General features: G+C 63.6%; 1 protein-coding gene across 1 annotated transcript; it reads right to left on the reverse strand.

Annotated features, from left to right (window-relative positions):
* Positions 1-5,078: 5,078 nt before the first annotated feature.
* On the reverse strand, positions 5,079-10,208 carry VWA1 (von Willebrand factor A domain containing 1). The gene is made up of 3 exons (XM_054445155.1): positions 10,042-10,208; positions 8,380-8,937; positions 5,079-6,785 (listed from the first exon to the last, which is right to left on the reverse strand). Exons 1-3 carry the CDS (start codon positions 10,112-10,114, stop codon positions 6,076-6,078), a joined length of 1,341 nt encoding a protein of 446 aa, XP_054301130.1. The 5' UTR covers positions 10,115-10,208; the 3' UTR covers positions 5,079-6,075.
* Positions 10,209-10,242: the final 34 nt, after the last annotated feature.

Here is a 10,242-nt window from a genome sequence, read left to right on the forward strand (position 1 = left end):
TAGTAGAGACAGGGTTTCACCGTGTTAGCCAGGATGGTCTCGATCTCGTGACCTGGTGATCCACCCGCCTCAGCCTCCCAAAGTGCTGGGATTACAGGTGTGAGCCACTGCGCCTGGATTTTTCTTCTGTATTTTTTGTAGAGATGGGGTTTCACCATGTTGGCCATGCTGTTCTCAAACTCATGAGCTCAGGAGATCCACCCACCCAGGCCTCCGAAAGTGTTAGGATTCCAGGCGTGAGCTGCTGTGCTGGGCTCCATCAAGGTTTTGGTTTTTGTTTTTGAAACACTTCTGTTGCCCAGGCCGGAGTGCAATGGTGCGATCTCGGCTCACTGCGACCTCCGCCTCCCGGGTTCAAGCGAGTCTCCTGCCTCAGCCTCCCGAGTAGCTGGGATTACAGGCACCCACCACCATGCCGGCTAATTTTTTTGTATTTTTGGTAGAGACAGGGTTTCGCCATGTTAGCCAGGTTGGTCTGGAACTCTTGACCTCGTGATTCACCTGCCTCAGCCTCCCAAAGTGCTGGGATTACAGGCGTGAGCCACCTAGCCCGGTCGAACTTGGCTTAATTTTAAATACAAAGTATTGATTGCTGGTTTAAGATTTAGGCAATTCCTTTACAGAGGAACTGAGGCCAGGCTTGGTGGCCCATCCTGTAGAGGTGGGAGGATCTCCTGAGACCAAGAGTTGGAGACAGCCTGGGCGATATAGCAAGACTTGGTCTCTACAACAAATTTTTACCATTAGCAGGTGTGGTGGTGCACGCCTCTGGGGCTAATTCGGGCTTAGTAGGGTGTGGCTACTGGACAGGCTGAGGCAGGAGGATCACTCGAGCCTGGGAGGTCGAGGCTGCAGTAAGCTATAATGACACCACTGCACTCTAGCCTGGGCTCAGAGTAAGAACCCATCTCTAAAAGGAAAAAGAGAGAAATGGAGAGAGCGAGCAGAGATAGAGAGACAAATGGAGAGAGTGAGCAGAGGTAGACCGCCTCCCTCCAAGCACTGCAGCTCCGAGGGGTCTGCTCTCCGATGGGCCCGTTGCGTGCCCAGGCCGAGGGGTCTGCTCTCCGATGGGCCCGTTGCGTGCCCAGGCTCCTCTTCTGTTTCCTACTTCAACCAACAGCCTACACCCTTCCTAAGGACACAAAGTTCAGAAAGCATTGTTTCATCGACCAATATGAGGCTCTGCGCCATCACACTGTGCCGTTTCGCTGTGATTCCCCCGACCCCTGCACCCCGCCCTGCCCCCAAAGCAAAGGTTTCCTGTCTGAGAGAGTCCTCCAGCAGTGAGGACCTGGAGGAGTGACTGTGCAGGTTCCAGATGCAGGTGGACAGCCTGGCCTCCAGCCTGACCTTGAGCCAAGACAGGGACGCAGCTGCCTCCGGAAGCCCGGGCCAACGGGGACAGGGGCTGGAGTCCCAGAGTAGGCCCCAGCCAGGCAGTGGGTACCACGCTCTGCTCCCAGAATTCAGGCAGCGAGTGTGGTTCCTGAGCTCTCTGCATCTGAGCAGACCTCTGGGGACAGGGAGCTGCATGGCCCGCCAGGACTGTGGTCTCCCAGTGTGGCCTGTGGCCCCCAGTCACCCAGCCCCAGGGCATCCCAGGACCGACGCTGCAGTGGCTGGCTAAGTGTCTTCCATGGACGATGCCTGGGCAGAAGCGTGCCCTCTTACACCTGAGCACAGTGTGGTCATGAGGTCACCGCTGGCCCCCACATCACTCTGCAGCCTCGTTCTTCTCGGGGGGCCCGGCCTTCAGGAGGGAGGGGTGGGTCCCATTCCTATTCCTTCTCTCCAGCTTCCAAAAGGACCCAGTAGTTCTGGTCTCAGCCTGGGCCAGCATGGGCCCCCTGCTCCTTCCCCACTCATTCTGGTCTCAGCCTGGGCCAGCATGGGCCCCCTGCTCCTTCCCCACTCGTTCTGGTCTCAGCCTGGGCCAGCATGGGCCCCCTGCTCCTTCCCCAACGGGCAGGCCCTCCCACAACCAAAAGAAGAGCTGCCCAACTGGACCCTCCGGAGCCACGGCCCCCAGTGTATGGCCCTGGGCTGCTGGTCCCCCCGAACCACCCACCAAAAGCAGGGCTCCCAGTTCTCCATAGGGCTCCCTGAAAGCCGTCAGCCCCTGCCAGCGCTCCTCAAAGTGCACTGATTCTCGAGAGGCAAAGGAAAGCAGCAGTGCCAGGCCGGGCGTGGTGGCTCCTGTCTGCAGTCCCAGCACGGTGGGGAGGCCAAGCCAAGAGAATCCTTTGTGGTCAGGAGTTTGAGAACAGCCTGGGTAACAAAGGAAGACCTTTATCCCGAAAAAAAAATTTTGCCAGGAGTGGTGACTACACCTGTAATCCCAGCACTTTGGGAGGCCGAGGTGTGTGGATCACTTGTGCCCAGGAGTTCAAGACAAACCCGGGCAACACGGCAAAATCCCATCTCTACTAAAAATACAAAAATTAGCTGGGCGTGGTGGGGTGCGCCTGTAGTCTCAGCTGCTCGGAGGGCTGAGGTGGATCATTTGAGCCTGGGAGATGGAGGCTGCAGTGAGCTATGAGTACATTACTGTACTCCAGCCTAAGAGTGAGATCCTGTCTCAAAAAAAAAAAAAAAAGCAGGAGGGACCAGGCAGGGTGCTCACACCTGTAATCCGAGCACTTTGGGAAGCTGAGGCGGTTGGATCACCTGAGGTCAGGACTTCGAGACCAGCCCAGCCAACGTGGTGAAACCCCGTCTCTATTAAAAATACAAAAATTAGCCGGGCGTGGTGGCACCTGTAATCCCAGCTACTCAGGAGGCTGAGGCAGGAGAATCGCTTGAATCTGGGAGGCAGAGGTTGCAGTGAGCGGAGATCGCGCCACTGCACTCCAGCCTGGGTGACAGAACAAGACTTTGTCTCCCCGCAACCCCCCCAAAAAAGCAGGAAACACACAGCTACTGCCCTGGAGCTGACAGTCTTAAACTGTCCTCTCTCCGGCAGGAGGCTGTCATGTGGGCTGTGCTTCAGGGATTTGACTTGGTTTATTACCGTCACTATAGAAACAGGCGACCAGCTTCCCTAGGTGGCTCACAGCAGTGTGGCCCACGCTTGGACACCCCACTTCCCAGAAATCTGGACTGACACCCCAGACCTCTGTCTGGCTTCTCACGAACAGCTGTCTGGAGAGCTTCACGTGCTGGAGAGCTGTTGGTCCGTCATCGCTCACGGAGGCATAGGCCCGAATTTCAGCCCCCTCTGCCTCTCCTTCCAGTGGCCAGCAATGGGCTGTCCAGCGAAGGGCCTCGCATAACCTATCAGGGACTGGTCTGGCACGCAGTCAGCGTGAAATCCTCAGGTTGGTTCTCTTCAGATGTGGGAGCTAACAGCAGCCCTGCTCACAGAGAGGGTGAAAACTGGCACAGGTATGAGAGCAGCCTCCCTTCGGGGTCTCCTCGAAGTGCCCAGGGCTCTCCCCAGCGCTGCCCACCCCTGGCCTTCTGAACACCTGCCACAAGGATCACAACCTTGTCGCTCTTCTTGTCTCAACTAGAAGCAACCGCAGCACGGCACTTCCTGATTTCCAGGTGCATGTCAAAAAGCGTGCAGTGGCCTTGTGACATGGCCGGGCCCTCGGCAAGGAAGTCCTGGCGGGTATCAGCCTCTGCACAGCACCCTGAGTGGACTGAGTCGGGGCCAGGATTGTATCAGGGGAGGTGGAGGATCCGCGGGGACAGCCGGTGCACAGAGGCCTGGAAGGAGCACTCCGGGGCCAGAGCTGTTCCGAGACTTGGTGCAGACTCAAAGACTTTAAAATGCTTGGGGCTATGTAAGGGGCAGCACTTGTCAGACGAGGGCTTCTGGAAGGGGCATTCCTTGGCACTGAGATAGAGGCGGCAGTGCCTTTTCACACTCTCCGTGAGGCCTTGTGCTGTGCTCGGCCTTGGTGTGCAGAGATGGGCAGAGGGGAGGCAGAGCCTCTGCCAGACGGGTATGTGGGGAGCAGGGTTGTGGCCAGGACCCCTGCTCTGCCCTCTCGGGATTGCAGAGCTGGAGATCCTCCCAGCTTCTCATGTGAGTCTGAGTCGTCCACAGAAGCCACCGAGGCCACCAGGAATGAGCCCCTGGTGCCCCACTGCCACCCGCAGGGTGCTCCGTGAGCTGGGCCTGGGCTCAGTGTGCAAGAGGCATCTCCTCTCGGGTGACCGTGGGCTCAGATCTGCCAACACCTCAGAGAACGGGGTAGGGGGCAGGGACCGCACGAAGGAGATCCTACCCGAGAGCAGGTGGGGCCCGAAGCCCAGGCCTGCGACCTGGTCACCTGCTGACCAGCAGTGCAGTTGTGAGCACGCCGCCTGCAGTGACACACAGCCCCCGGGTCCTGCTTAGGCCTCCGTGGCCTGACTTGGGGGCTAAGGGGAGCTCAGGAGAAACCCAAAGTCCAGCCAGCAGGGCCCCCCCACAGACACCCCCTGCACACACAGGCAGGGGGGCCTCCTGTGTCTCACGCATCATCACACCGGAGCGCAAATTCTGGGTGGTGAGCCTGACCCCAGCCGGCCTTCCATGAATGGTGACCACACCCAGCTGGTGGGCTTCTGGCGGGGCCACGGGATGCAGAGAGCTGGGTTCTTGGGAGACGGTGCCAAGGCCAGCTGTCCCGAAGGCGGCCCCTGGCACAATGCCCACCAGGCCTGAGGGAGGGACTGAGACAATCTCAATGCTGCAGTTCCTGGGGTCACACACAGTCCACGTGGGGAAAGGGGCAGTGGACCCCACATGGTGCACGGTGTGGCTTTGCCAGCAGAGGGAGCCCGCGTGGCACTGGGCCCAGGGCTATGGGCCGTGGCAGAGGCTGCGGTGGGAATGGCCCTGCAGAGGCCCCAGCCCCCTTGTCCTCTGCATTCCAGCCACCTGCCCTGGGCCCAGCCCCACAGGAAGGGGGCCCAAGCTCTCTGAATAAAAGGTGCACAGGGGGACCAAGGAGGCCTGACACTGGGAGGGGAGAGCTCCACCTCCTCTCCCCGGACACCCCAAAAGGCAGAGACCTTCACAAGCTGTCCATTGCATGGCTGCTGTTTGTGGAGGAGTAAAGCATCCTAGCCAGACTGCAGGCTCGGTGTACATCTGATTTACTGAATTTTAAAGTCTGGGATGTTAGTGGGGAAGAGGCGAGGTGAGCATTGCGTGACGCCGCAGTCCTGGGAGCCGAGGACTAGGCGGGGCGGGGACTGCACCTGGCTAGGCACTCCCACCCTGGGCAACTCGCCCACGGACCCCAGGGCAGTGAATAGTGACAGGAGGTAGCCCAGGGGTGAGATCTCTCACAGCCAAAAGATGGTGTGGTCGCTGGGGCCTCCCTGGAGAGCGGCGTCCCTACAGCTCCTGGGACGTGCTCCCACGCGACGGAAGGCTTCCCGTCAGTGTGGTCCTGGGGCCTGATAGTGGCGGTGGGTGGGTGGGGTCACCTGTCCTCAAGGTCCTGAATGCCTGGCTCTGCCCCATTCCTCTGATTCCCAGTGGCTGCTAGCTGGACCCAGCTGGTGTCCTGGGCATGAAGGCAGGGCCACCGTCCCCAGCAGGTGCTGCCCTCCCGGCCGGCTGAGCATCTCTGGCCACCATCAGCGTCCGGGTGCCCCTACTCACCCTTCCTTTTCTTCAGAAGCCTTTGGGGACCTGACCTGGGCCAGCTTCCCGCGATTCCCCCTTCCACTTCCTATCAACGTCCAGGACCCAAGCTGCCCGCCCCAGGCCAGCCCTTGCCACCTGGGGCCGGGTCTTCACACGTGGGAGTCTGACCGGGGCTCCTCCCTGGACAGTCCTGGGTCTGATGCTCTCAATTATCACGCACGGACCCACACCACGCCCGACTCTGGGCGGGGATGGGGCCGGAGTTGCTGCCGGGTCCCGCCAGGCGAGGCCCCAGCCCTGGAGGGCAGGCGCCAGGCGGGGAAGCCCTGCGGCCGCAGGGAGGGGGCCGGGGTCGCGCGGAGCCCGCGTGGGGAAAGGCCGGGCCTGCACCCGTCTCCCGGGTTGGGCGCCTCCGCACCGGGTTCGGGACGCACGGGCCCTCGGGTAGGCGCCGGCCCTCTCGGCTGGGCGGGGACGCCGGCTCACGGCTCACGGCTCGCGGTCCCCGGGGTCGGGGCGCGGGGCACGGGGCGTGGGCGCGGGCGCGGGCCGTCGGGCGTGCAGGCCTTGGCGGACAGCGCGCTCTCGCGGCCCGAGCGGAAGGCGGCGGTCACGGTCACCAGGTAGGCGGTGCCCGGCGCCAGGCCCTGCAGCGTGGTGCAATTGTGGCCCGCGGGCACCTCCACCCGCTGCGCCGCCCCGCCCCCCAGCGGCCCGAACTGCACGTGGTAGCCGAGCGCGGCGGCCGAGCCCGGCGCTGGGGCCCAGCTCACGCGGAGGCTGCGCGGCCGGGCGTGGGAGATGACGATGCGCTCCGGCCCGGCCTCCTCTGGGGCGGGGAGGGCGGCGAGCTGCGTGGGGGCCGGCCCAGCCCCCGACTCCGGGCCCCAAGCCCCCGGCCCTGCCTCACCGGGCCGCCGCGTGCGCACCCGCAGGTTCTGGGGCCTCAGGAGGCGCACGTTGGACTCAGGCACTAGCGCCACGTCGTAGTCAGTGTCCGGGTCGAGGCCGGCCCAGGTCCAGTCCGTGGCGTTCCCTGGCAGCTGCCGGCGTCTCGCAGCCCCCGGCTGGGCACTGGGCACCAGCTCCAGCACATAGTAGCCTGAGTCTGCGGTCAGCAGGGGTGGCCAGGCCAGGCGGAAGCCGCTGGACGTGATCTCCGTGGCATGGAGCTGCTGCGGCCGCATCGCGTCTGTGGGTGGTGCAGGGGGTCAGGGAACAGCGGTCAGTTCCTCCTCCGCTCCTGGAGGGCGGCCCTGGCTGATGGGGAAGATCTGGAGATTGGAGGCCCCGCTAGGAGAGACGGGGCCCCGCGGCCAAGGAGCTGCTGGAGCCATGCCCCGCAGATGCTGGAGATTCTCAGAACGTGCCTTGGCTGGGGGAGGACGGAGGAAAGGGAGCAGCCCCCTCAGGCCCTGTCAGAAGCGCCCCTGCCTCCCTCAGCCCCAAACCCAGTCCTTTGTGGAGAGGTGCAGTGGCCAGATGGGTGACCAGGACAAAGGTCCTCAAAGACGGCAGAGTCCACGGTGGTGCCTGAGAGCAGAGGACCAGCCCCAGCCTGAGTGGCCAGGCCCGGGTCTGAGGTCAGCCCGGCTCTCTGAGCTGCAGCCAGGAGATGGGAGACCACAGGGGCAGGCCCTGGGGTTCTGGAGGTGCTGCCTGCCCTGGGTCCCCAGGAGAGTGTGGGGTGGGGTACTTCAGAGGGGGACTCCTGGGCCCGTGACACCAAGCCCCACATAGCCCTCTGAGTGACCCTGCTGTGGCGAGGCTCATAAATGTCTGCGCTGGGTTAAAGCTATCAGGATCTTCCTCCTGTGGTGCTGGGTGCCTGGGCCACTTTCTTCCCATGCCCCAGCCTCAGACCCGGCCTCTTTCTCAGGAGCCCCACCCTGCTGCCTGGCCCCTCGGCACTGCAGCCTCAGGCTTTTCCTTTCCCGCTGCTTAAGGCAGCCTTTCCTCCTGGTCCCCTCCAGGCACAGCTGCACTGAGTGACCCAGGGGCCACTAGGGGCCAGATGTCCCTGGGGAAACCTTGGGGAGGGCCGTCCACCCCTCTCCAACCCACAGTCCAACCCCTTCCGGCTCTGGGTGGATGATTAACCCACAGACCGAGACTTGGTGAGATCCCCAGGGTTGGCATTTTTCAGTGGCTGCAGCAGGCTGAGCCAGTGGCCAGGTTCCTCATCTCCAGCCCCAGCTCCTTCAGGGCTTGGCTGGGGCATGGAGGTCCAGAAATAAGCCAATGGGAGCTGCTCAGCTCCTGCCTCAGGCCTTCCCTGGTCTGGCCTCTCAAGAAATCCTCACAGTGGGCCTGCAGTCCGAACCAGTTCAAAGTCCTCAGTGGCTGTCCCCAGCCAGGAGAGGTGCCCTGTGCTCTCTGGGGGGCAGTCCCTGACCTTTCTGGCTCACCCCTCTCCAGGTATGGTGGGCATGCTCAGGAGCACATGCTGCCCATCTGCAGAGTCCCCAGACTTGGAAGCTTCTTCCTGGGCCTACGCCTGGGCTCTGCACTCCATGGGGCCTCGAGGTCTGGGCTGGACACATCAGCAGGGAGCTACACCTGGAGGTGGCTACTCAAGCCTGCCCCCGTCTTCACAGGGCACACGGGTCGCCCAGTGGAGAGTGTGCACAGAGAAGCTGCATCACTCAGCCCTGCACCCTAGGGGTACCACAGCCCCACAGGCCCTGGCCGCTGCTCCGGGGACATGAGATCTTCCCAAAGTCTCAACCCAGCCTCTCCTGTGGCTCCCAGCTAGGGCTCCCTGGGCCCCGCCTCCTCCCACATACCGAGAATGGAGCCCCTCAGCTCTTGGACGATGATGTGCAGGTCATCCACGTCCACAAAGTGCAGGTGCTTCTCAGCAGGGGCTGAGGCAGCAGCTGACAGCTCCAGGAAGTTGCCTCGGCCGGTGCTGACAATGAACACGGTGACGCCCAGGTCCTTGAGCTCCTGCATGGGGGGCCCCACAGGGTCGCTGGAGCCACCATCTGTCACCCACACCAGCACTTTGGGCACCCCTGGCCGGGCACCTGATGCTTCAGCAAACAGCTGTTCCTTGGCATACACCAGCGCCAGGCCAGTGTGGGTGTCGCCCATGCGCTGGGCTGAAGCGCGCACCGCATCCTGGGCAGCCTCGCCCGAGCTGTGCTGGCCGAAGGGGAACTCGGTGTACGGCCGACTGCCCACGTGCACCAGGCTGGCACGCAGGGCCCCGGTGCCCAGGGGCAGTGGAGCCACCAGCTGCCCCACAAACTCCCGAACCCGGGAGAACTCGTAGTGAGAGACGCTGGCTGAGCTGTCCAGCAGGAACATCAGGTCCCCTCGGGGGGCTGATGGTGGTGGACCTGGGGGAAAGGAGGAATACTCAGCCTCAGGTGTGGGCCCCCCCAGACAGCCCCACAGCAAGGCAGGGTCCCCCAGGGCCCCAGCTTTCCTTAAGTGGATGCTCGCCTTCCCCCAAAGGTCCTAGGTTGGGGGAAAGAGGAACTCTAAGCAAGAGGCCTGTACTTTTGGGGGTTTCACTGCACATCGGCCATGGAATCTGGGCTTCTCTCTGGGCTTGTGTTATCCCATCTGTGAGCGGGCGACTCCCCGCTCCAAGCCCCCACACTTTCCCATTCCTCACAGACCCTGCAAGCAGGTGGAGCCAAGAGTCCTGGCCTAGGCCCCCAGGACAGGCCTGAGCCGTGGGGCTGCTCCCTCCGAGCCTGGCTTTCAGAGGAGCAGCCTGAGGCTGGAGTTCAGCCACGCAGCTCAGCCTCCAGGTGAGGCACCCTGGGCGTGCACACAGCAGCAGGGGAAGGTGTCGGAGGCAGAGCAATGACCACGCCGGACGGCCTGGCTGGAGCCCAGACCCCGCTTACTAGATTGACGGCCCCTCCCCCGGCCTCCATCCTCCAGCCCACCTGGACTCACACAAGATATACCCCCTAGCAGCCTGAAAGCCCGAACAGCCCCTCGCAGGCTTCCCCCTTCCTCCGGGCACCCCCGGGGTGGAGGCTGATGCGCCCTACACCGCCCCTCCCCACCAAGCCAGGGCACCAGCGTGCCTCAATTCTAGTCCGGGCCTTGCGGTTTTCCCCAGTGCGGTGGGGCGACTCCAACTTCCCTACCATCCCTCCACTAAGGGCCCTCGCAAGGGTAGGGAAACTGAGGCAGGGGTGCCCCTTTGACAGACATCTCCCTCTTCCCGTCCAGGCCCGCGATCCCGCAGAGATGCGGGCCGGGGCGGCCCCTACGCCCCGGCGCTCACGGGCGGTGTCGCCTGGAGCACCTGGGCCGCCAGCCTCAGGTGAGCAGGACGCTCCGCCCGCGCCCCCGCCCGGCTCCCGCAGCCTCCAAGCCCGCCCGCCCGTCCGGAGCAGGGGACAGCGACGGCCTTGCGCGGGCAGCGGCGCAGAGCCGGCACCAGAAGCCCCAGCCCCGGCCCGGCCGCGCGCCGCACTCACCGCGCTCCGCGCCGCTCCGCGCCAGCGCCAGCCGCAAGCTCAGGGCCAGGCCGAGCGCCGTCCAGGGGAGCATCGCGCGCGAGGGACGGGGCGCGCTCGGCAACTCGCTAGCTAGCTCGCTCGCTCGGGGCTGCAGGGCGCGTCACCGCGCGGAACAGGCCTGCCCCGCCCCCGGGAGGCCCCTCCCCGAGCGGCCACGCC

Source organism: Pongo pygmaeus, chromosome 1 (genome assembly GCF_028885625.2).
Source record: "Pongo pygmaeus isolate AG05252 chromosome 1, NHGRI_mPonPyg2-v2.0_pri, whole genome shotgun sequence".
NCBI classification, from domain to species: domain Eukaryota; kingdom Metazoa; phylum Chordata; class Mammalia; order Primates; family Hominidae; genus Pongo; species Pongo pygmaeus.